The following is a 27,516-nucleotide window of genomic DNA, read 5'->3' on the forward strand; positions in this document are numbered from 1 at the left end:
CCGGGACGCACTGAGGTGAGAGGCGGCCGACTAGGGAGCCGTAGCATCCGGAAGAAACTCCCCCGGAACCCGCAGGGGCTGGCCATACACCAGCTCAGCGGAGGAGGTCTGGAGGTCTTCCTTCGGGGCCGAACGCAGGCCGAGCATGACCCACGGGAGCCGGTCCATCCAGTCGCAGCCAGTGAGGCTTGCCCGCAGAGCGGCTTTCATGTCCCGATGGAACCGCTCACAAAGTCCGTTGCTCTGCGGGTTGTACGCCGTAGTGCGGTGGATCTTCACCCCCAGGTGCTCAGCGACCGCCGTCCAGAGCTCCGAGGTAAACTGGGAGCCCCGGTCGCTCGTGATGTCACCCGGCGTGCCGAAACGGGCCACCCAGCAGCCGATGAACGCCCGTGCTACCTCTGCTGCCGTCGTGGAGGACAAGGGAATAGCCTCTGGCCACCTGGTGGCCCTGTCCACAATAGTGAGGAGGAACGTATAACCACGGGAGGGGGGCAGGGGACCCACCAGGTCAACATTGACGTGGTCAAACCGCCTCTCTGGAACCACAAACGGCGCCAAAGGGGCCTTGGTATGGCGGTGCACCTTGGCGCGTTGGCACGCCACACACGAGCCGGCCCAGGCTCTAACATCCTTACGGAGCCCCGGCTAAACGAACTTGACGCTCACCAGCTTGGTCGAGGCCTTCACTCCCGGGTGGGAAAGGCCGTGGACGGTGTCGAAAACTCGGCGCCGCCAGGAAGTAGGCACCAGGGGGCGCGGTTGACCGGTGGAGATGTCACAGAGGAGGGTGGTGTTGGCCGCGTCGAACGTCACGTCCTCCAGCCGTAGCGCCGTAGGGGTCGACCGGTAGTCTTGAACGGTCGCGTCCTTGGCTTGGTCCGCTGCCATAGCGGCGTAGTCGAGTCCCAAGTGAACGGCGTTAACAACCGCCCGTGAAAGGCAGTCGGCGACGAAGTTATCCTTGCCCGACACGTGTTGTATGTCCGTGGTAAACTCGGAAACCGCCGCGAGATGGCGCTGCTGACGCCCAGACCACGGTTCTGAGGTTTTGGCCATACAGAACGTCAGCGGTTTGTGGTCCACGAAAGCGGTGAACTGTCGGCCCTCCAATAGGAACCTAAACGAGGAAGAGACCCAGTAGTTACCTATCAAAGGTGCTGTATTTGCGCTCGCTCTCACGAAGTTGTTTACTGAAGAACGCCAGCGGCTGCCAGCCCCCCCCCCACCCCACCCACTGCTCACACACGGCCCCCACGGCGTAGTCGGAGGCATCCGTTGTAAGGGCTATGGGGGCGGCAGGCGACGGGTGAGCTAGCAGCGCAGCGTTGGCCAGCGCGGTCTTGGCGGCCACAAAAGCCTCGTCCATCCCCGAAGACCAGTCCAGCTCATCCTTAGACTTCTTACCCCGCAGGGCCTCATACAGGGGACGCATGATGTGGGCGGCACGGGGCAGGAAACGGTTATAAAAGTTCACCATGCCCAGGAATTCCTGCAGCGACTGTACAGTGCGGGGGCGGGGGAACATGGTGACAGCCTCAACCCTGGCAGGGAGGGGAACGGCCCCCTGTGGAGTGATGTGGTGCCCGAGGAAGGTGATGGACGACTCCCCGAACTGACACTTAGCTGGGTTGATGATGAGGCCGTGTTCGCTGAGCCTGTCGAACAGCTGTCTGAGGTGCGTCATGTGTTCCTCCGCCGACGCGCTGGCCACGAGGATGTCGTCTAATTACACAAACAAAAATGGCATGTCGCGGAGCACAGAATCCATAAGGCGCTGAAACGTCTGCGCCGCCCCTTTAAGGCCGAAAGGCATACGTAAGAACTCAAAGAGCCCAAAGGGTGTGATGACAGCCGTTTTTGGGACATCCAGTGGGTGGACCGGCACTTAGTGATACCCCCGCACTAAGTCGATTTTGGGATAGATGGCAGCGCCCGCCAGGTGGGTAGAGAAATCTTGTATGTGCGGTATGGGGTACCGGTCGGGGGTCGTGGCATTGTTTAGGCGACGGTAGTCCCCGCACGGGCGCCAACCCCCGTCGGCCTTAGTAACCATGTGAAGAGGGGAAGCCCACGGGCTGTCAGAACGGCGGACAATGCCGAGGCGCTCCATAGTCGAAAACTCCTCCCTGGCTATTGCGAGCTTGGCCGAGTCGAGGCGTCGGGCCCGGGCGTAAACTGGGGGGCCCACTGTGGTGATATGATGTTCCACGCCGTGCTTGGCCACCGCCGAGGAGAAGGTGGGTGTGGTGAGCTCGGGGAAATTTGCGAGCAGGCGTTGGTATGGATCCCCGGTGGAGAGTGTGTTAGCGAGGCACAGCGCTCCAGCCCCCCCAAGCGTGCAGGGGTATGACGCAAAAGAGACGGCATCAATCACGCGATAGTTTTTAACATCCACCAGCAGGTTGAAAGCACAGAGGAAATCCGCACCTAGGAGCGGGGTGGATACAGCAGCCATCACAAAGTCCCAGCCGAAACGTCGGCCGCCAAAACACACGTCCACATGTCTGATACCGTACGTCCGAATGGACGTGCCGTTGGCGGCGTCCATCTGGGGGCCGTGACTGTCGGTCATCGTGTCCACAGCTTGTGCTGGTAGTATGCTGCGTTGAGCGCCAGAGTCAACCAGCAGCCGCCGGCCCGACAAGGAGTCTCTGATGAACAACAGCTTGCAGTCACGGCCGGCGCCCATAGCCGTTAACGAGCGCCGGCCTTGGCGTTTCCCTGAACCCTGTAACTGCAGGGTTTGCGACACTGTTTTGCTTTTGCTCCAAACCTGGCATGGTAATAACAGAGCCCGTCGTCAGTTTGGCGGCGGGCTGTCACCGCAGCCGCGGTGTCCATATAGTCGTACACAGGTGGTGGTGGGGCGGTCTGGTGGGGTAGCAGGGCATGCACAAACTGTTGCCGGTTGGCCAGGAAAACCCTGTCTGCTTCAGCAGCCAGAGAACGGTAGTCCTTGGAGGCGGCGAGAGGAGAACTGGCCAGTGCTGTGCGTACAGGTGCGGGGAGCTGCCTCAGAAAAATGTGTGTGAAAAGAAAGGCCGGATCAGCCGATCCCAGCACAGACAGCAATTTTTCCATTAACTCAGACGGTTTGCCGTCGCCGAGGCCATTCGGGGACAGTAAACGGTCTGCCTTCTCCAGCTCCGACAGCTCAAATAGCTTCAGGAGGAATGTCTTTATAGCATCGTACTTGCCAGCAGCTGGCGGAGCTTCCAGCAGTGTCATTGCTCGCGCCGTTGTCGATGCGTCTAACGCCGCCACTACGTGGAAGTACTGCGTTGCATCCTGCGTTATCCCTCTCAGCTGGAACTGGGCTTCCACATGTTGAAACCACGGCCGTGGATTATGCTGCCAAAAGTCGGGTAGCTTCACAGTAGCGGTGTAAATGCTAGCGTTAGCAACAGCCATGTTGTTAGCACCGGCGTCTTCGTTGTCAGACATACTCGTATTAGTAGTTCGATCACGTCGGGGTCACCAATGTGGAGTTAGAAAACAACGAGACAGGAGACGTGAGAGTAGACGTAGTCGAGGTGGTTTACTAGCTCCAACTTTGCATGTCATACATTCGACAACGACACTGAACTGTGAACCGGACGCGGAAGTGCATTATCTGACCCCTCGCCTCTTCCCTTAAAGGTACACAGTCCTCTTAGGTGAATGTCTCTAGTTATATAGATGTGGGTCACCACAGCATGAACGTTGCCTAACTAACGTTAACGCTATGAATCATTAATCGTTCGTATCATAGCGAGCTAAATCGATCATAGCTAAGTGAAATCGTATCCAAGTACAACGTTAGCCAGCGTTATCATCACCCATCTAACGCAGTTAGGCAACCAGTTTGACAGTTCTGTGCCTGTGAGACTGTACGGTAACATTGGCTTACCCACATCCGCCGTCCCACCCGCAGACACGGCCAAATGTGTCTGTAAGGACGCCCGACAAAGCCGGCGGTAACGCGGGGATTCGAATCGACGATCGCCGTGTTGGTAGGCAATGGAATAGACCGCTACGCTACCCGGACGCCCGGAAAAACATTTATTTATGTTATTTTTAAAATGTGATCCTGAAAAATAATCCCCGTTTCTAAAAATTGTATCGGTTATCTAATCATATTTTTTCCCATAATTGTATTGAAATACAGTTGTGTAAACTCCTAATAAGACACGTTAGCCCCTAGCTAACGGGTCTGACCCTTTAGCCGAGCGGTTAGTGATGTCGCCTTGTGGTGCAATACACCCCGTATCGAATCCCACACCGGGCAAGAAAATAACCGGTTACATTGGTGGCAGTGGTGGGATCCGGAAGTGTGCAGATCCTCAGAAGTCTCTTCGGAGCGCGGGAATAACAAAGCGCGAGGGCGCGCTTCCGGGGAGGGTGACGACTGTAAACTACTAATAAGACACGTTAGCCCCTAGTTAACGACGCTTGTCTTTTAGCCGAGCGGTTAGTGATGTCGCCTTGTGGTGCAGTACACCCTGTATCGAATCCCGCACGGGCAAGAAAATAATCAGTTACAGTTGCATTTATTTATTTGGATTATGTAACGCCAATACTGTATTCCGTTACTCCCCAAGCCTGGCAGTAGTTATAGTAATAGAGTTGCACAAAAGAGTGCGTTGCTACAGAAGTTGCTGCTCTACCAGAGCTGTTTATCTGTGTACATAGTTGTTGCTGAATGCAACTGCACATTTGGTTTGTTTCTGATTTTTTTTTATAGTAGTAGTATTTTGGAAGACAATTGAAACGTCCTTTCATAACAATTTTTATATAGGTTTGTATACCTTTTAACTTGATCTGTCATGATTGCATTTTATTTAGATGGAGTTTAAGGTCGTGGTTATGGTGTAGCCTATTAATCATATTTTCATTTTCTGTATGAATGTAAATGTAAAATGTGAAGTTTTCAGGTTTTAATAATAATAATATGCATAAATAATTGTTTGATTTACATATTCATACCAACATTTGCTCTCTGTGTGTTTATTTTTGGAGGGGGGGGGCACCTTACGCTTAGGGCGCCCAAATGACCAGCAGCGGCCCTGCAGAGGACAAGGTATTTATAGCCCAAGATTTGCTCAGTTGAAACTGCTGGCGATCTCTATCTCGCGGGCTTGCTTGCGTGTACACACCTACACACAGGAAAAGACATAGATGCGTGTATTTAGACGCACGCACGCACATACAAGAGTGTGCACACTTGCACATCCCTGTACATGCCCGCACACGTGTACATGTATGCGCAATCACACAAGTAAAAGAAATTAATGCGAACACGCGTTTGCCTGCCAATGTATCAATAAGTAATAAGTGTGCATTATTAAGTGTGTATTAATACACACTCCCAGTCATTGGAAGGGAATGAGCCGCCGCGGGGCCGCTCCTCTCTATCAAACCGCTCCTGACAGGAACCACAAACTCGAGCATTACTGCACCAAAAGACACGCCCAGCGGTGCGGAGTTCACGTTCAAACTGACGCACATGTTGACACAAGACCTGGAGGAGGGAAACTGTATTTCGTGTATTTATTCATAATTTATTTATTCATTCATTCATGTGTGTGTGTGTGTGTGGGGGGGTCTCTTTTGGCCAGGTGCCTCTGTGAACGCTGCTGGAGCACTGCTCCAGATCAGACCCCAGTGCAGTGCCCACTGGACCCTGCAAACCGATGGTCAAACAAGAACTTTGGCGGACAGGAAGAAACTGTTCACATCTTTAACGCGAGAGGTGAGGACTGATTCATGACGTATGACTACACAGATTCATGACAAAACACAGCGATATAGCCTAATACATATGATATATCGTGGCATTTTGATATAAAAAATACTGATATGATGCACTATGGGTACATGTACTCCTATAGCAGTGATGGAATGTAACGAATTACATTTCATGAGAATTTTTTGTACAGTAAAAAATCATAGTATACGTTTACTGTTTTTAGTTTAATAGCTGTTACAGAGCAAAAAAGGAAAGGCTAAATGAAGAATTGACTTGAATAAATCCGAAGTGTTAGGTGTTTGTTGTCGTCACACCCTGTGCTGCCCGTTAACGTTACAACATGAGCAGTTCCTACATTATGACTGTCGGTTGGGGGGGGGTCATTATTTTTTATCAGCCTGTCATACTATGAAGTGCAGAAGGCAGAGTCCATTCAAAACTCAAGTTTATCGGCTTCTTCATTTTACCAAATCTGTCAGATCTCCACAATGCGAATTCATGGTACAGTTTCTGAAGAGCATAGATTTGTTTGAGGAAGTTGTTCATCCACATTTTATTTAAAAAAAAGTATTTATCTGTGCGCTGGTCTGAAAGAGACATAAAAAAAGGAAACAAGGAACCAGTTTCTGAGCTTCCGTTTCACTTTACTGAAGTCACAAAAGAGAAGAAACAGAGTCGAGTCTGCTCTGCTCCGGCTGAACTGCTGCACTGCACTGCAGAGCCTCTCCAGCAGCAGCCCTGTGTGGTGCGGACGAGAGAGGGGGCGGGCAGGGAAAGGAGGGTGGGGGGTGGGTCATGTACTATATGTGTCTGTGTTCATGTAGGCGTGCGTTCATATCTTTGGCAACACTTCAAAGACTTCAAGAGTCATCGTGGGTACGTTGAGCCCCGCGGCCTCAAGTAGAAAAAGAAGAAGAAGAAGCTGAACGCGCTTTAATAGCAATAAATTACAACACAGACGCTGTACATGATGTAGAAACGTTAACAGTAGGGTTACACGCGCTGAAGCAGCACAGGTCGACGTGACTGACAGCTGACGCCGAGTCAAAATCACAATACAGTTCACTTTTAACAGCGTTAATATGTACAAGATCATGTAACGACAGCACCGACAACACGACCGGGTCCTCTCTCACGCGCACAACCCAATTATATAGCTTAGTACAGGAGTATGCGTGCTCCTCTATCGCCGCCACGCACACTGCGGCAAACGCAGGCGTCTTACCCCCTCTAGCGGTGACACAGAATAAGACAAGTCTGTAGTGTAAATTTTCGATGTCGGCAGGTTCTGCTGCAATGTTTGCACACCCTTCACATGTGACGTTACTACTTTAGACCGGCGCAGGAGCTTCATTTTGGACCTTACTTGACGTTTGTTTTTAATCCAATGTTCATCTGTATTTTTACCCTTTTCTATTTACCTTTCTGCTGCTGCACGAATCCAATCCCCCTTCAGTGGTCACTGGAGATGATCAGTTTTACACGAATACCAACATACCGCCATCTGGAATAAACAGTCAGGAAAATGTCCCCTTTACAAAAAAAAAAAGTCCTTCATCCATTCTTTGTTCTCACATGGGTAGAAATACAAGAGTCCACACAGGCGACCCCCCCCACACACACACACATCGCTCCCTCCCTCAGCTCAGTGTTGACATTCAGCACAATGGGAACAGCAAAGCTCCGGCTGAGGAGGGGAGCTCAGAGCAGCTTTGGAAACCCTGTCTAATGTCACTAGTTGAGATTCACTGCCTCCGCAGCACTCTGCTCTGCATCCTCCCTCACTGTCACAGCAAGGGCCAGCAGGAGGGGACGCTGCATCACATTAACAATTGCAGAGGGAGATATGCTAAATTGTGAAGTTTACTGCTTTGGATGCACACGGAGAGGGAGACAAAGTGAGAAAGAAGGAGAGACGGCGAGAAAGTGAGAGGGACCTTACCTTCAGCTTCCCTCCCTATATTTCTTCTCCTCTTCTGTCTTTCCATTTTTTTCTTCTCACTTTTACTTTTCTACCTCTTGATCTGTTTCTTTCTATATTTTATTTTATTTTTTATATGGAAAACTCCAAGATGATGGATTTGACAGGTGACTGTCAGTCTTGATAAAGCACTGAACCTTCCTCTGAGTGACAATAAATAGTCTAAAAAAATCACTTGTGCACACACGCACACACACTTTACAGTACCGGGGGAGAAAGGTATAGATGGGAGCACCACTTTACACAACCAAATCTCTCCAGCTCCTTCACACATGAAACACACATTCATTTCTAACAGCTGCATAAACATGCTGTGTACATTATGCACTTAAATACATACATAAGAACTTAGGCACACACACACACCCACCATCATCCTCTCTGTGCTTTCAAGCTTATGATCATGAAATACGTGTTAAGCGACTTTGAAACTGGCTTCTGATCTTTTCTACCGTGGGTGAAGCTACGGTGCCGCCTGAAAATATTGTATCATACCAAGAAGCGCAAAGCAACACTGACTGGAAAATGGGCCGCAAAACATCACCAGGCTAACACAAGCACGTTGTTAATAAATCGGAGTGATGGTCTTTACATTACACTGCTAGCTTTTGTGGTTTAATAACTGGTGATTTCTAAGGGCGAGAGGACAGTAGTTTTACAACCCCGGGGGTGGGGGGTAACGGTAGCATCTTTAAATGCAGCTTCTCTTATTACAACAGTTGCACCTTAAGGGGGCGTTCTTTACCTCGACAGTGGTGCTACGATGCAGCGGCAGTCACCATGTGAGGGACAGCAGAGTACCGTCGGTGGCACCGACGTGCTCACGATTCTGATAAAGAAAGCCCTTGAGGATGTAACCTGCGTTGTGGGCTTAAAAATGCATGTCAACTATCTGTAAAGTTTCCTTTTTAGGTGTTAAACATGCATACAGGTAAATAAGAAACATGGGAAAATAAAGATCCCCAAGGAGCTAGTTGTCACAATCCTGTCACAGTGGCCAATAAAGTGAGGCTAGTTGCATTATGGGAATTAGCAGCAGAGTTGGAAACCATCTTGTTCCACCAAAAAAGCATGCTCGGATAAAAAAAAAGAAAAAAAAAAGTCATTTCATTGTCTGGTTTTATGTGGGTGGCTCACAGTCAAGAGTAACTTTTTTTTTTGCACATGTTTTTATGCCACCCTTGCCCCCTCTCCCCCTGCCCACCATCCATCCCTTTCCTCCCTGCCCTCCTTGGTGCCTTGCTTCCTAGCGGTGAGATGAGTAGGCGGTGGATGGCCCTGGGCTCGTGGATGTGGCGGGCACAATGGCCAGGTAATTAGAGGGAACGTAGCCCCTCTGCCCTCTGTGGGTCTCCACCAAGCTCCACTCCGGATTCCCCCGCTTGTCATGGGGCTCCAAGACCCTCACTGGGTCACCTGCCTGCAGCGACACCTCGTGGTTGCCCCTTGCAGCAAAGTCGTAGCCTGCAAAGACCTGGCGGAGAGAAGGGAGGTGGAGGAGAGGGGGGAGTAAGGGTGTGGAGTGGGGTTGAGAGGTAACAAGTCAATAATGGTGAATTCTGGGTTACGGAGGCAAATGTTGTGTGCTTGCACGTACATGTGCTCATGCACACGCACACACACACACACACACACACACACTATCATAATACACTTTGAAAAGGTCAAGTGGACTGGCTTCCTCTTGACATTCTGCATCTCATCACAACAAAAGCACACAGAGGAGCACAAACACGCACACACACACACTTTCCTAATGAGTGCAGCTGTGTATTAATATGATGGAGTGCCCGTGAAGTGCTAATAACTGTATTTAGCCTACTGGTCAGTGTCATTAACAAATTCCCTCATCTCAAGTCACCTCCGAGCTGAGGCCTCTAGAGCCATGACATTAGCTTTGCCCTGACACTCGTCTGTTAGCATATAATTAGCATTTTGTTGCATGGACATGAAAAAAGGGGCTACTGCTAATGGCTAAGAAGTGATTCAGGGCTCTGCATCAAGGCTACAGTGATAGTTTGTTTTCTTTTTCGAGAGTGGTAAGACTTCTTCTTACTAAACAGCTAACAAGTACCTCAGAGTAGTGTCATATGTTCATGAAAACGTCCCGAATGCGGGAGAGAGAGAGAAAGACAGAGACAGCACAAAACATTAATTCATTCATCCACCCATCATCCAAACCGCTTATCCTTACTCAGGGTCGCGGGGATGCTGGAGCCTATCCCAGCAGTCATTGGGTGGCAGGCGGGGAGACACCCTGGACAGGCCGCCAGTCTATCATAGGGCCCACACATTCACACCTAGGGACAATCTAGTACGGCCGGTTCACCTGACCTACATGACTGTGGAAGGAAATTGGAGCACCCGGAGGAAACCTGCACAGACACGGAGAACATGCTAACGCCACACCGAGGACAACCTGGGACAACCCCTAAGGTTGGACTACCCCGGGGCTCGAACCCAGGACCTTCTTAATGTGAGGCGACCACGCAAACCACTGTGCCACCGTGCTGCCCCAGAGAGAGCACAAAACAGACAGACAGAAAACCTGATGGGTGAATGGACAATTTGGCAGAGGGACAGCTAGCCAGACGGACTGCTGGGTAGGTATGTGGATCAACAGGATCCACTTAATGTAGAGGGAAACAGACTTAGGTCATGCAGAGGAGATGATAAAAAACATAAAATGAGGATGCAAGAGAGAGAGAGAGTTTGTGTGTGTGAGCATTTGTGATTGAATGTCACATGCAGTCATGATAAATGAATCAGTCCTTTCTATGAGCAGAAGCAGGGTCACAGGTGACAGGCGTGTTGAAGGTCTGCATGAAAAACTACCTCTCTAAGGTCACTGGAATAATCACTTTTACAGGCAAGATGGATGGATGTGCACACACACACGCGCACACACACACACACAAATCCTGTAAGCTCAAGAGCGTTCTCATTTTCCACAAACGTACACATTCAAACATTCACAATGTCATGTTCTCATCCTTGTTCGCACATGCGTACACTCACTCACGCTGTTACACGGGCCCTCTCTCTCAAGACACATGTCGTCACTCCCCCACATTCATGAGCATTGACACTCCGCTCCCTCTCGCGTTAGTCGTTTGCCTTGCAATTTATGCTTTCGCCTTCAGAGCTGTGTGGCATAAATTAACTCATGACACCAGGACAGTACCCCCCCGACAAGGTTAACAGCTAATTACTGTGCATCCATTAAACCTAACACACACACACACACACACACACACACACACACACACACACACACACACACACACACAGAGGATATACAAAGTCTACACACCCTTGTTAAAACAGCAGGGTTTTGTGACGTAAAAAAGAAGCTGTGGTGACTAAACACAAGAATGGTTAACATAATTCACATTCTATCATGGCTGTACACCATGTGTGTGTTCCTGTTAAAGAGTGGATTAAAGCGTGAGTTGATGATGTAATCGCACCGTGCGTGTTATAAAAATAAGTGAAGTGGCTTCGGCGAAAGGTACGCGCACACCAACTCTTGAGAGGATGCATCTGGACGCACTGGACCACTACACGCTCCGGCTGGTGGGCGGAGTCCACAGACATGTAGGTCAGGTGACTCGGCTGTACTTAATTGTCCCTGTGTGTGTGTGTGTGTGTGGCCGTGTGATGGCCTGGCGGCCTGTCCAGGGTGTCTTCCCTCCTGGCGCCCAATGACTGCTGGGATAGGCTCCAGCATCCCCGCAACCCTGAGTAAGGATAAGCGGTTGGATAATGAATGAATGAAAGTGCTGAGGTGTCTATGCCTTTCAGCGCCTCCATCAACCCTGTCAGCAGGGTTACTGCCCCATGCTGGCCACAGCTCAGCAAGTTACTTCCGACGCAAGTTACATGGACAAAATCAGACCAATCAAAATCATGTCTGGGCTAAGGGGTAGGGTGGCAAGATGGAAGCCTTTTCACAAAAAAAAAAAAAAAAAAAAAAAAACCCATGCCCAACTTGATTTTGCAATAACAAACATCCAGTCTCCCAAAATCATGTGGGAAAATGTGTTACGGTCTGATGAGACCAAGGTTGAACTTTTTGGCCATAATCCAAAAGGTATGTTTGGCACAAAAACAGCACACCACATCACCAAAAGAACACCACACCCATGGTGGTGGCAGCATCATGCTTTGCGGCTGCTTTCCTTCAGCTGGAAATGGGGCAAGGGTCAAGGTGGAGGGAATCAGGAATAGCTCTAAATACCAGTCGATTCTGATACAAAACCTTCAGGCATCTGCTGGAAGCAGAAGATGAAGAGGCATTTCACCTTTCAGCATGACAATGACCCAAAGCATACATCCAAATCAACAAAGGAATGGCTTCGTCAAACGAGGATCAAGGTTTTAGAATGGTCCGGCCAGAGCCCAAACCTGAATCCAACTGAACATCTGTTGGGTGACCTGGAGAGGGCTGTGCACAGGAGATGCTCTCGCAATTTGATGGATCTAGAATGATCTTCCCACAAGGAAAAGTGGGAAAATATTGCCAAGTCAAGATGTACCAAGCTGATAGACTCTTACCCAAAACTTACTGCGTGCTGTAATAAAATCAAAAGGCACTTCAACAAAGTATTAGTTCAGGGGTGTACACAGTTATGAAAGAAGATTATTGTATGTTTTTTTCATTTTATTTTTCCCTAAAAAGTTTCTGATTGCTTTTCATTTTATATGTATAGGTTTTCAACAAAGTCCTGGCATGATTTATCTTGGTTTATTTTTACATCACAAAAATCTGCCATTTCAGCAGGGCTGTGTAGACTTTTATATCCACCGTATCTCTCTCATATGCATTCTCAAGGACTCCTGCTCTCTCCGTCACTCACTCACTCACTCACTCACTCACTCACTCACTTGGATACGACTGTGTGTATGTGCAACCAAGAGAGTGATTGATTAATGTGTGAGGTGGAGAGCTATGAAATCAATCATTCAAGTGTTGGACACAGATCTCACACACAAACACACACACACACACACACTGAGGGTTGGGCTTGTGTCTTTGGGAATAAAGAAATTACAATTTAAAGGATGAAATAGTCAAATGATGCAGTATGCGGGTATACAGACTTTGAAACATGATGCTAGTTAACAGAAATAGAAAACAGGAAGCTGAAACCAGCATCACACCAACCCGTCCATTACGTCCTCCAATCCAAATGAACAATTCCAACAGTCGTACAAGGATAAAATGAATAGATAAGAAAATAATAATAACGGGCGTCTGGGTGGCGTAGCGGTCTATTCCATTGCCTACCAACACGGGAATGGGGATCGCCAGTTTGAATCCCTGTGTTACCTCCGGCTTGGTCAGGCGTTCCTTACAGACATAATTGGCCGTGTCTGCGGGTGGGAAGCCGGATGTGGGTGTGTGTCCTGGTTGCTGCAGTAGCGCCTCCTCTGGTTGGTCAGGGCGCCTTTTCAGCGGGGAGGGGGAACTGTGGGGAATAGCATGATCCTCCCTCGTGTAATGTCCCCCTGGCGCAACTCCTCACTGTCAGGTGAAAAGAAGCGGCTGGCGACTCCACATGTATCGGAGGAGGCATGTGGTAGTCTGCAGCCCTCCCCGGATCGGCAGAGGGGGTAGATCGGTGACCGGGACAGCTCAGAAGAGTGGGGTAATTGGTCAGATACAATTGGGAGAAAAAGGGGGACAAATCAAAAAAATAAAATAAATAAAGTACACGGTTTGACCGCTAACAGAAGGGGATCCTGTTGTTATTTCTATTGTTATTTATTTGTCTATGGTGAAAACCTACAGATTTCTGGGTTCCACAAACTCCCAGGACCTAAGGTGGGCATCCAACATAGACACAATCATCAAAAAGGCCCAGCAGAGGATGTACTTTCTCCGCCAGCTCAAGAAATTCAACCTGCCTCAGCAACTGCTGATTCAGTTCTACACTGCAATAATTCAGTCTGTCCTCTGCACATCCATCACTGTCTGATTTGGATCGGCCACCAAACAAGACAGGGACAGACTACAACGGACAGTTAGGGCTGCAGAGAAAATCCTTGGTGCCAACCTGTCCTCCCTTCAGGACTTATACAGCTCCAGACTCAGGAAATGGGCAGGCAACATCACTGCAGACCCATCACACCCTGGTCACAACCTGTTCCAACTCCTCCCCTCTGGTAGGCGCTACAGAGCACTGTATCCCAAAACAACCAGATATAAAAACAGTTTCTTTCCACGGGCTGTCATTCAAATTAACACTTAACACTGTCAATAAATCCAACCATTTGGTATATACTGTACTGTAAATTGTTTGTATACTGGTATGCCCTGTCATGTCCATCTACCTCAGGCATGTAGTATGTAAGTAACCTGCTAACATCTATTTCAGCATCTCTGATATATTCTCTGCACCATTGCACCTTATCACCTCTTATTTCACCTGTAGAAGTCAATCCTTGTGTATATATCTGAAGACTGTTGTGTTGTAGTGTTGTTATTCTATGTTAAGTACACTGAGAGAGCCACAAAGTCAAATCCCATGTATGTGCAAACCTACATGGCCAATAAACATAATTCTGATTTTTTTTCTTCAAACATTGGGATGCTTGCTGTAGTAGTTGTTTATTAACAAAAACCAGCAAGATGGAAATGTATGAAAAGGTGAGTTACAGCTGTAATTTTAATTTTTAATCAGTAAAGATAAATGTTAGTGGTGTGTAAATATAACTGATTTATTTACATTTCATAGCAACCTGGCATAGTTTTCCCCAGCAAAGATTATCTGCCTGCACCATGTAAAGATTTGCTCCCTACCGTAGAGTAAAAACAGCCTTCCCAAGCAGAGCACGGTGCGTATAGTGACGTGCCTGTGTGAAATCAGCTTAAACCCATTTACTCTCAAGCTGGATTTAAACCCCTTGGGTAAAAAAAACCTAAACATTTGACCATATGCTTATATTTAAAAATATGAGCATGTCCACAAGTTTGGGGGGGCATAATTGTATCATTAGTTAAGAAGACATGTGCTAACAATACTGACAGAATTTGTTTGATTTTGCAATCTACATGGCAACAAATTGACAAATAGCTGTTAGTGGATTATTCATAGGCCTCCTTGATGTGAGCCCGTTGGTCTGCATAGGAAGTTTTTTTTCTTTTTGCTTGCCTGCCACCACAGAGAAGCTGGTGTGCAGGGACCGCTATAGAAAAGGGTTTTATAGTCTTGCACTTCAAAAGGACGTGTGCCAACTAGGGTGACCAGATGCAAACAGTTCAAACACAGGGCAAACAGTAATATTTTACAGGACGACGTGAAAGAGATGTATGAGGTCCACCGCCCCCCTCCATTGAATCTGGCCAACTACCCCACTCTTACGAGCCGTCCTGGTCGCTGCTCCACCCCCTCTGCCGATCCGGGGAGGGCTGCAGACTACCACATGCCTACTCAGATACATGTGGATTCGCCAGCCGCTTCTTTTCACCGGACAGTGAGGAGTTTCACCAGGGGGGATGTAGCACGTGGGAGGATCACACTATTCCCTCCAGTTCCCCCTCCCCCTAAACAGGCACCCCGACCAACCAGAGGAGGCGCTAGTGCAGCGACCAGGACACATACCCACATCCGACTTCCCACCCGCAGACACGGCCAATTGTGTCTGTAGGGATGCCTGACCAAGCCAGAGATAACATGGGGATTCGAACCGGCGAGCCCCATGTTGGTAGGCAACGGAATAGACCGCCATGCCACCTGGCCGCCCGTTATTATACTTTGATTTAAAATGTGTTACACGGTCTCAATATGTGGGACAAAGGGTTAAAATGCTGTGCAGTGCAACGTAAAGTAGGACACCAGCTCAACCTAATGCCACCACAGGTAGCTGTGCACCAAAGCCTTCTCACTGAAGGACGGTCACCCCACTTGCGCCCGACCTGCTGTCTGAACCCATCCCACTGGTATGGAAAATCTATATACCAAATCTAATCATGTATGTAAAAATCTACTTTTGAAGGGTGAAAACATAAAGTCTTGCTCGTTTGATTTCCGCGGCCCATGCAACTCATTCCCATGTATTGATTTGTCATTGACCTGGAAGCAGGGCAGGCTCATGGTTGGCATCGATTTGCTTTCGGGGGTGTATGAGTGTCTTCTGAGCCCAGCACCGCCCACTGGCAGGAACTGGTGAGGTGAAGGGGGCGGGTCCTCGGTTGCCTGGTGATAGCGAACCAGTTTAGAGGAAGGGACATAACCTCTTGGACCTAGACACAAGGAAGAGATGCAGAAAATGTGGTGATTAGGACATTTAAATCGTATCGGTGTGGTGTGTGGTAAGCAACATATCATTTAATCAAAACACATTATATTTGTCACTTGTTTTTGCATTTTTCTCTCAGGGACCTTAAACTATGATATTGTTTTCAATGGACATCTTCAGTCTAAACTGACTGCAGGTATCCTCATCCTTATATAAAATACAGTGCCTAATGACCGAAACCAACGACCAGTTTCATATGCAAATATGGGTGTGACCTTTAACTAGAATTTCAAAACCCATGTGTACTATTCACAGAGGAATGGGGAATAGTTGCAATCACAGCATTGTAAGATGGCGACAGATGTACTCTTAGCCCCCCCCCCCCCACCCCCAGTTCAGGGATGGTCTTTCCCTCTTAACGTAGATGGCCTCTTTGACTCCCCGTTCAAACCATCATTCCTCCCTACCAAGGAAGTGCACATCCTCATCCCTGAAAGAGTGGCCACTGGCCTGTAGATGGTTGCAGACTGCGGAGTCCTGGCCTGACATGTTAGCTCTCCTGTGTTGTGCCATCCTCTTGGCCAGCATCTGTTTAGTTTAAACCGGTGGTGGTTCCGTATGTGGCGGGCGTGTCGGAAAAGCTGAGACGCGTATTTTCAAAACACCACGTCTCAGTCGCTTTCAAACCCCAAAACACGCTGCACCAGAGGTTGGTCCACCCTGAGGATCGGGTCCCCTGGCACAAACAGAGCAATATAGTGTACGCTGTTAAGTGCCAGGAGGATTGCCGTAACTTGTACATTGGGGAAACTAAACAGACGCTGGCCAAGAGGATGGCACAACACAGGAGAGCTAACACATCAGGCCAGGACTCCGTGGTCTACCCCCATCTACAGGCCAGTGGCCACTCTTTCAGGGATGAGGATGTGCACATCCTTGATAGGGAGGAACGCTGGCTTCTACAGGGAATCAAAGAGGCCATCTATATTAAGAGGGAACGACCATCCCTGAACCGAGGGGGGGGCTAAGAGTACACCTGTCGCCATCTTACAATGCTGTGACTGCAACTATTCCCCAACACTCTGTGAATAGTGCACATGGCAATTGAAACTGTAGTTAATGAGCACAACAATATTGGCACATGAAACTGGTCATTGGTTTCGGTCGTTATACATTTGCTGTGATTACAACAATCCCTAATCATCTGTGAGAAGTGCACATGGCCTTTGAAATTCTAGTTAAAGGTCACACCCACATTTGCATATGAAACTGGTCGTTGGTTTCGGTCGTTAGGCACTGTATTGTACTGTATTGTTTATTAGGGTGGGGATATCTGCAGTCAGTTTAGACTGAAGAGGTCACTTAGATGAGTGATGAAACGTATCTGTCAATAAACGTTGTATCCAGATGAACTGATTCAACCTTCTTTGATTACCAACACATGAAAAAACGTTACCTGGATTTGGCAGGTGACTGGTGATCAACCAATAGATGGCGCCACTACACTACTCTTTATAGAGGATGCACTGTGACGCCATAAAACTTTACTCAGAGGAGCCAGCAAGGGTGAGGAGACACTGCAATTCAAAACTATTTGTTGCACTCTTTGAGCATTAAGTGTGTCATTCTACACAAGATAGTGAACAGGAGATTGATTCCACCCTTCTTGTTCACATATCACATAACCAGGGCTATTGCTCCTTAAATAACAACCCCCTCTCTGGTGCTGTGGCTTTCACTGATGCTGTTATGATACCTGCTCTGCTTTGCACGCCTTGGCAGATGTCATTTAGATTTAATCACCCTGCAGTGCACGCCCCATCGACTGGACACATGCATGAAAGCAGTGAGACATTTGTAATGCTTCTGCATCAGTATAGCTCATGTTGCCAACAAGTTAGTCAGTGATGCTTAAGTGATCCAAACCATCTCATTTCAAACTACATGTTATAATAATACATAATATATTAATATGACCAGGCACGTCTTGTAATCTTTGTTGATGCTGATCCATGAAACTCAACTTTAGACATTTATTTATCAACCCGTTACTGCTCAATTGCTCTCTTGTCACCTTCATGAATATCTTATCCAACTAAGCTTGATAAAACAACTAGAGCAATAAGTTAGTGATCACTGGTTTTGAATGCCCTGCATCAACCACCCATCTTCTCCTCCAGTCAGCTTTTCTAGGTGACGTCCAACAGTTTTTCTTTATATGAATAGAGGGCAGAATTTAAAAAATACAGTGGGTCATTGGTTCTTACCTCCTGCATCAACAAGCCATCTCCTTTTATCTCCTTTGCTGTCAGTCTCGCTGATGATGGCTACCAGCTCCCCCCGCGCGAGACTCAGGTCTAGGTCCCGGCTGCCCACCACTGCGCTGGTCACCTGGTAGATCTTTCCAGAACCATGTTTCTGGGTCAGCTGCTTCAGACGGCGCTGAGAGGAGGGGCTCAAAGGCTGAAAGAAAAAAATGCAGAGTATGAACGGATCAGAACAGAATCAAATTAACAAAAAATATGAACCACTGTCCTTCTGAGAAAGACCTTAACAGTGGGACCCACGGACTATGCTGACAAATGTTATGACATCCAAATATGTTTGAAAAAAATCTTGATCTTTTTTTTTATATTTAGAAGGGTACAATGTTTACATCCTGATTTCATTGCTTCAGCTTGGCAAGGAAGCTACTGGGATGTTTTGTGTTTTTGTTATGATATGGGGACCCATTAACAGTGGCCCAAAACTCTGCAGTTCGTATTTTAAGTTAGATTAATCAACTAGACGGATGGGAAAAAGTAGCTGTTGAACGTTTTAAAGTACTAGCTACTGTGGCCTGTCAACAAAAATTAACGCAGGTCATGTAGAAATGTATTTACACTTGTCCTGCCACATGTGTAGTAAGTATTGGTATGAATGGTTTTGCAAATTGTTCAGCTGATGAATTCTGCCTGAGGGCCTAAAGGAACGTGACCCACTTTAAACATCGGACAGGAAGTCGAGCAGGAAATACAGGTAGCAGTCATACACATTAAAGTGGAAAGTTGGTTTAGAGTTCTTACGCTCGGGCTACACTGAACACATAACGTACTGAGCGAATGTGCCGTGGGATGTATTTTTTTACTGGCTGCACCGGGAGTGCCTTATGGCATAAGGTTGTGTGAGTCACGGACAAAACAAGACAGTGAGTTTTCAGAGTCACCAGGGAGCTAAGGTCAGTAAGCACTGATCACTCATCTTTTCTTTTTTGATTTACTTTTATCGTTTCCCTGTCATTCGGTCTGCTAGTTCAATCTCTCGCATAAGCCATTATCAAGACACAGGTAACAGGAAATAATAAGTAATAATAGAAACTCTCAAAACCAAACTGCCAATAAGCTAGTCATTTCCTGTACAGCGGTAGGTAGTATATTGAAAACAAAATAGACACTTTATGACCCATTTCTGTGTAAAAGGACAACGCACACCTCGCGTAATTTTTTTTAATGTTTGTAGAGTGGATCTGCGTGGCACACACACCACTTACGTGCCGCTCTCACGCCTGGTGTAGCCAGTTTCATTGATTATAGTGGAAACAGTGTTGCAGCAGCCGCTCGGTGAACGCTCCGCATACGTTACATGTTCAATGTAGCCAAGGGGTTAGAGGTCCCCACTGCAGAGGAGTGGTGAATATGAAAGCCACTTTATTTTGTCATTGTACGGTTACAACGAAAAGTGTTCTCTGCATGTAACCCATCCTATTGTATAGGAGCAGTGGGCAGCTGCAGCACCCGGGCACCAACTCCAGTTCTTCTTTCCATTACCTTGGTCAGGGGCACAGACAGGAGTATTTACCCTAACATGCATGACTGCCCCCCCCTTTTTTTTTCCTCCTCAATTGTACTTGGCCAATTACCCTATTTTCCGAGCTATCCCAGTCGCTGCTCCACCCTCTCTGCCAAGCCAGGGAGGGCTGCAGACTACCATATATGCTTCTCCCGATACATGTGCAGTCACCAGCCGCTTATTTTCACCTGACAGTGAGGAGTTGTGCCAGGGGGGGCGTAGCGCGTGGGAGGATCATGCTATTCCCCCTTCCCCCCTGAACAGGTGCCCTGACTGACCAGAGGAGGCGCTAGTGCAGTGACCGGGACACATACCCACATCTGGCTCCCCACCCACAGACACAGCCAACTGTGTCTGTAGGGACGCCCGGCCAAGCCGGAGGTAGTAACAAGGTAACATGGGGATTCGAACCAGCAATCCCCGGGTTGGTAGGCAATGGAATAGACCATTACACTACCCGGACACCCCAACATGCATGTCTTTTTGATGGTGGGAGGAAACCGGAGCACCTGGAGGAAACCCATGCAGACACGGGGAGAACATGCAAACTCCACACAGAAAGGACCTGGAACGGCCTGGGGTTTGAACCCAGGACCTTCTTGTTGTGAGGTAACAGTGCTAACCACTGGGCCACCGTAACACCCCTGTTTTTTTGTTTTTTTAATTAAATATGTGCTCAGTTATCACATACATAACATACACTTTTTCCATCAAAGGGACATGATTTGGGACACAAACAAATAAACTAGACTTGAATAAACACCATAAAAAATAAGAGAAAAAAGTAAAGTTCTCAAGTTGGTCCTAATTAGCCCCCTCATAATACTGACCGACTCTCTGGCGCAGCAGACTACTCCAATGTGACTGTCTTCTGAGGCATCATTACCATGTACCAGGTTAAATTTCTTGTTCATCTTGTTGTGCTGAATAAATGATTCTTACCAGGTGTCCAGTGACAGGTGATTTATCAGCTGTTCTTTTGACTGTTTGGTGATCAGCAGTCACCACCTCATTATTATCGACGCCTTGGTTGTCTAAGCTAATGATGTTTGATGTTCATTAAGGTTTTATATGAATAAAATGAGCATGGAAACAAGCATGAGAAATGCTCTTACACGCGTACACATTTCAAGACTTTCAATAAAGGACCCTTGTGTCAGGCAGGGCAAATGGGTACACTTCAATTAAAGTACTTTGGTGTGAGTACAGTATCGAGTGTGTTGTTATAGGATGGACCAGAATGTAAGCATACCTGTAAAAACGGACACATTCGCCAGCCTAGACAAGTGTGCACAAAACCCAAAATGTGTGCACACAGTCTACACCAAGTCTGTGATGTAACTTGAAATAAATAGAAAATCCGGTAACACTTTCTATGAAGCTTGCATCTATAACGCCTTATAAGCATCTATAATGCCCTATAAGCATCTATAACGCCCTATAAGCATAACACCCATACTTTCCTATAATGTGTATTACAATGACTAACGGCTATGGCTGAAGACTGTGAAATAGCACTGAAGTCTCATTATGCATCTCTACAAAACTTCAGCAAAACAAGTTGGCTATGATGCATTATAACATTTGACAGATAAACAAGCCAATGATGACATAGTTATAATGCATAAATCCATTTTAAATTGAAATAATGTATCATAAAGGATGTTATGAGGTGTTGTGAGGGCATATACATGGTTATAATGAATCTTACAATGACTTATAGCTACACTTATAGGGCGTTACAGATGCTTATAGGGCGTTACAGATGCAAGCTTCATAGAAAATGTTACCAAAAATCCTAAACAAAGGGATGGGTTTCCTTGTAAATATTAAATGTCTTCTTTTTCCCCCACACAAAATACTTAGAAGTATACCCACACATCCTTTCTTCAGCCACTGACCCCAACTGCCCTCCACAACCACATACTCTCCATTTCTACCTCAGTATCACCAAGCAACAAATCACCAGCCTAACAACAATAACAGAACACAACAACACCACAATGTAGGACTGTTTCAGCTCTAACAGTGCGAACCTGGACAATGGGGGCATTGAACGTCCCTTCCACACTCTGACACAGTGTCTCCAGTCTCCTTGCCCCTTCAAGCACAGCACACTCCGTCCACTCCCAGAATGCTCTGGGGTCCAAGGAACTGTGAGGCAGCTGACATGAAAAGGGAGAGAGATCAGGAGGGAAGGATAGCAAAGTTTTAGCAAATGTAATATTTACTTGCTTTACAAATGAAACCACTTATTGAAAGACTGTGGTGGTGCAACAGTGCAACGGCAACCCTTGGAATAGTTGTTCTATATCTCATACAGCGCATAGTGTTGTAATTACACATGTAGTTATGCGTTCTCGTGTAGCATAATATGTAGTGTTGTTGAATTGTACAACTATAATGTATGCATTGTACAACATTCGTGCATCATTTTGCAAATACCTCACAACACTTACAGTAGCTCCACAATAAAGGCCAGGTTTATGTGTAGGGATTGTGTGCCCTAAATAAGAGTTCATTTGTTAACTCTTGGATTACATGCACTGCAAAATTATACGGATGTAGCCATGTAGTGGCTATACCACAGTAATTGTAGTGTTGTCTACCTGTTGTGCAAAACTCTGAAACAGCTGCTCCATGTCTGAGGCCAGGTCTCTGTGCAGACAGGTGAACGTCCCCGACATGCTCCATATCATCTGGAGGGCCAGGCCATTGAACTGAGGCAGCTCATTAAGGAGCAACGTGTTGATGGTTCTACCATCAATACATGGAGAGGAGAGAATAGCAAAGGAAGGAGAGCAGCAGAGAAGAACAGAAGCGAAAAGCAAAGATCAGATTATACTGTAGTAGCACAGTGGAGCAGAAAAGAGGGATGGACATACTGGTGATGTGCAGGTAGACAACAAATCAGAACCACCCCCTCTGCACCTGTAAGTGTTGGCCACCGCCTGCTCCTCATAGCTTAGAGTGGATCTGGCCTCTATCAATTCAAAGTCAAGAAGCTTATCCAGTCTTTTTCGGATCAGGTTCCTGGGGCCTGCTAGAAGGTCACGGAGCATACACAGGGGTTTGTGGATTAGCGTACGCATCCTTTTCTCCTAAAAGCAGAGAGGGAGGGAGGTATGAAAAGACAGGTATATGAGTGATTTGGAAACTTTAAGCTCAACCATCCATCCACCCATCCATTATCCAAACCACTTATCCTGTGCTCAGGGTCGCAGGGATGCTGGAGCCTATCCCAGCAGTCATTGGGCGGCAGGCGAGGAGACACCCTGGACAGGCCGCCAGGCCATCACAGGGCCGAGACACACACATTCATACCTAGGGACAATTTAGTATGGCCAAATCATCTGACCTGCGTGTCTTTGGACTGTGGGAGGAAACATCAATAATAATTTACAAAATTGAAAACAAAACCTGTCATCAATGTCTCTGAGAAGAATTTTATTCAATCAAGACTTGACATTACTTCACTTTAGGGAAGGGCAGGTGAGCGTTATTAGTGAGAAGTTGAAGGACTGAGGAATGAATAAAATCAGTTTATGAACAAGTCAGCAATCAAATGAGCCAGTGATTCAAGTGTGACTTGATATAAGGATAGGAAGGAAGAATAAGTGAGTGGGCAGCACACAGTAAACAATGACAGGAAAAGGTTAAAGGAGAGAGAGCACAGAAAAAAAGCACCCAGTTGTGATCGACGTACTATGAAACCGCAGTGAGGACAAGTGAAATTTATTTATAATTGTAATTGTAAATTGTAAATGCCATCAGAGAGAAAGGCTTATGCATGAGTCTACTGTGCATTTACTGGGACCTGCCCCAATTGGGAATGTGTGTGATTTTGAAGTGGGGCATTGCTGAAAAAGAGCGTGCATGCTAGTTAACTTTCACTAATGAGTAACGAAAAAGAAAAAAAAACGTTTTGATAACCCAGTTGGCGTGCATGCATGGACAATCAAAGAATCTGTGGTTTTTATGGGAATTTACAAGCAAGGAATGGGTGTGTACCCTACTAGCACGCTTTTCCCCACCAAGCTCCTCCTCTTTTGGTGTGAAAAGTACAAATAATCAAGCTGACTCACAAATGTAGGGAGTATCCATTGCCTGAGAGCAGTGTTGATCTCCTTGTAGCATATGGCTGGCTTCTCTCCGTCCATGTCCAAGTCAAACTCCTCTGGTTTACAGGCAAGGAAACTCTGAGGACCAATGAATAGAGATTAAGTTTGCCACGGTCTTCCCTTGTACATGTTTATGATTCCTTGGTAACTTTAGTTCAGGAGCTGATGGAGGAATTAAGAAATGCTTCCCTTTTTTCAACTACTGATATAATGATGTAATGTTGAAATACTGACTAATGATTTTAATTCATACAGTAAATATACAAGGAATCGTATACAAGGAATAGTAAATAGGGTAAACGGTGACGAGAACACGTCATCAACAACTAAAAAAAAGAAGGGGGAAAGGCAAGAGGGGATGCAGAAATATCAACTGACAGACGGATGGACAGGCAGACAAAGATGGATCAAGGGAGGGGATAACAACAGCAGGAGAAAGAAGAGGGAAAAATATGGGGCAAATAAAAGAAGAGGGAAAAAGGAATAAAGTGGTATAAAAAAAGGTGAAAAAGAAGAGAATAAAAAGAGTAGATAGCTCTGGCTGCAAGGAGGGGAGAGAGAAAACACTTGTTTCCATAGAGGTTCTCTGTGTTTCCATAGAGGCTAATCTTAGAGTGGAGACACATACAATCATGATCATGTGTTCAACCTCAAGCACCACAGGAAGGTCTGACTTGACTCTGGATGACACACAAACATACAACAACTTGCTCATGAATTGCTGGTAGAAGACTTTAGTATGTACTGTGGCTAAGGCATGGAGCTACTTGTCTGCTGGGAACTTAAACTGGGAAGGAACCTAAAAAATAACAGACTAGAAAAATATGGAGGACAAGGTAGCTGCTGTTGAACTGTCCTTAAGACAAGCACGTAACCCTGAATTTCACCAGTAGAGTTGCTCAGTTGCCAACAGTGAGAGACCGTGGTCATACTTTATGATATGCAATGAGCAAGTGCTGAGCAAGTAAGAGTTGGAGGCTTTTTTTCCAGGGGGAAAAAAAAACTAGACATGCTTTTCAGAGGGTGTTGGCAAAGCACACACACTTTATACAGTTACAAAAATCCAAACCTGCCTCATGGTATCAGACCTACTGTTGTTTTACTGAACAGCTTTGCTGGGCGTCCGGGTGACGTGGCGGTCTATTCCATTGCCTACCAACACGGGGATTGCAGGTTCGAATCCCCATGTTACCTCCGGCTTGGTCGGATGTCCCTACATACACAATTGGCCGTGTCTGCGAGTGGGAAGCCGGATGTGGGTATGCGTCCTGGTCGCTGCACTAGCACCTCCTCTGGTCGGTCGGGGCACCTGTTCAGGGGGGAGGGGAAACTGTGCGGGGGGGATGGCATGATCCTCCTATGCACTACATCCCCCTGGTGAATCTCCTCACTGTCAGGTGAAAAGAAGCGGCTGGTGACTCCACATGTATTGGAGGAGGCATGTGGTAGTCTGCAGCCCTCCCCGGATCAGCAGAGGGGTGGAGCAGCGATCGGGACGGCTTGGAAGATTGGGGTAATTGCCTGGATACAACTGGGGGGAAAAAATCCCCAAAAAAAAAAACTTCTGAGGCAACAAGGGACTCATATTCTTTGGTTGAGATCACTTCAATGCAACTGACCGATTAGAATACTTCCCAATTTACTTTCCTTGCCCTGACTCTCATCATTGCACAATAATGGGCTTTATCATGGGTTTCTGGGCATACCCAGACAGAACAGACAGATGTAAAGTCTATTGAGAACAGACAGATGTAAGGCATAACTAAGATCCACCGATTTCACGAGCTTACCTGTAGATGATGCAGGTACGTCTCCACATTCTCATGAAGCTCGAGGATTCCGTTCTCCAGGGCATAAAAGAAGCCTTCTAGCGCATCAAACTCCTCATCCACCAGCTGTGGCAGATCACAGAGGAACCATACATGGGTCTTGAGATCAGATTTAAAGAACACTTGCAACACTGACCCCCATCAACAGAGATTTAGCAGTTTCTAGGTTGCAATTGTTTACATACCCCCAAAATGGAGAAATGGGTTTAATTTGAGGATTTTATGGTCTTAAAGTTTAAAGGATACCTTCGCAAAATGTTCCATATCAAAGTATTAGCAAAAAAGATCTGGCTACATTTATATTGCAGGTTGATACTCGATTTGTGAGTGTGCGCATGCTCGTGTGTGGGTGAGAAATCCAACCTTTTGTGTACATGTTTGTATTCCACAACCTTAATGCAATCTGTTAGTACATGGCTTTTAGGTGCAATGTATAATTATACTTAGATTCTGACCAGTACTATTCAGTAGTGTGAATAACAATGTAAACAGCAGCAGATTAAAGCAAGCAAGACAATGAGCCAACATAGACAGCAGGCTCGCCAATATGAAAGCCACTTTATTCGACATTGCATTCTTACAATGAAATGTGTTCTCTGCATTTAACCCATCCTACTGTATAGGAGCAGTGGGCAGCTGCAGCGCCCGGGGACCAACTCCAGTTCTTCTTTCCACTGCCTTGCTCAGGGGCACAGACAGGAGTATTAACCCTAACATGCATGTCTTTTTGATGGTGGGAGGAAACCGGAGCACCCGGAGGAAACCCACGCAGACACAGGGAGAACATGCAAACGTCACACAGAAAGGACCTGGGACGGCCTGGGGTTTGAACCCAGGACCGTCTTGCTGCGAGGCAACAGTGCTAACTACTGGACCACCATGCCACAGGTGGTAGTACCTGAGGAACAACTATAAAACTAATTTTCTTCCGGTACTGCATAGAGCCTTTGAAATAAAATTGCTCCGTGTAAATCTACATGAATTCTACCTTACCTCAATTGCTCCGCAACTAATCAAAGTGATCAAGACAAAAATGGTCAAACAGAAATGTGGTAGAAAAACAGTACGGTTGCCACTTTCTGCCATTTTCGAACGTCCTCAGTAGGTGCCGGTTTCCTTTGAATGCTACATACTAGTTTGCCAAGGATGGAGGATGTGAACCAAGTCTTTTGAAGGGAGGGGTGTCAAACAACAATGAAAACAACTTGGCCTGCCCTGCTGTTGTGTTTATGAATGGGCAAATCCCCCCACATTTTAGAACATCCTCACATCCAACCTTATTGTTGTCTATGGCTTGGCCAGGCATCATCAGTACACTATAAGTGCCCCAGAGTTTGAAATGCAAGATAACCTGCTTCAGTTTCTGGTGTAGTAATTGATGCCACCTCTGTGTAGAGAAGTCTTTGGATGCTTCCTCCATTAGTAAATTGTTGCATGAAGGACAATGAAAGTTAAGGACGGAAAATATATTCTGAGCAATTTAATCCAGGTCTATGGATACAAAAATAAATTTAAAAAAATCAGATACCATTTGTTTTTTGCCATTTATACTTGTTGCAATAAATTCAATTTGTGTAAAATATGAAAAAAAATTCAGAATCAGGTGACTTGTAGTGTGAAAGTGGCCTTACATTTCCTGTAAAATAGTCTTGTCACACTAGTGTCCATGATTATGGTGTAGGTAGATGTGTTCTGTCAGGATCAGTTCTGACCCAGAGCCATTACAAACTTAATTTCCTTTCTACGGTGTCTTACACATTTCATCAATTGCATTTTGGCATA

The 27,516-nt window shown here is 46.7% G+C and overlaps 1 protein-coding gene across 1 annotated transcript in view; it reads right to left on the reverse strand.

Annotated features, from left to right (window-relative positions):
- Nucleotides 1-8,936: 8,936 nt before the first annotated feature.
- Nucleotides 8,937-27,516, reverse strand: part of arhgef37 (Rho guanine nucleotide exchange factor (GEF) 37) — a 44,858-nt gene continuing 26,278 nt past the window's right edge. Inside the window, exons 8-15 of the mRNA XM_056288071.1 lie at nt 25,696-25,800; nt 23,870-23,983; nt 22,716-22,885; nt 22,394-22,541; nt 21,821-21,949; nt 18,224-18,419; nt 15,791-15,960; nt 8,937-9,186 (exon numbers count right to left, since the gene is read on the reverse strand). Coding sequence (XP_056144046.1) covers nt 8,959-9,186; nt 15,791-15,960; nt 18,224-18,419; nt 21,821-21,949; nt 22,394-22,541; nt 22,716-22,885; nt 23,870-23,983; nt 25,696-25,800 — 1,260 coding nt within the window. The 3' untranslated portion in view covers nt 8,937-8,958. The remainder of the gene's footprint in view (nt 9,187-15,790; nt 15,961-18,223; nt 18,420-21,820; nt 21,950-22,393; nt 22,542-22,715; nt 22,886-23,869; nt 23,984-25,695; nt 25,801-27,516) is intronic.

Source organism: Lampris incognitus, chromosome 1, assembly GCF_029633865.1.
Source record: "Lampris incognitus isolate fLamInc1 chromosome 1, fLamInc1.hap2, whole genome shotgun sequence".
In the NCBI taxonomy this organism is placed as follows: Eukaryota; Metazoa; Chordata; class Actinopteri; order Lampriformes; family Lampridae; genus Lampris; species Lampris incognitus.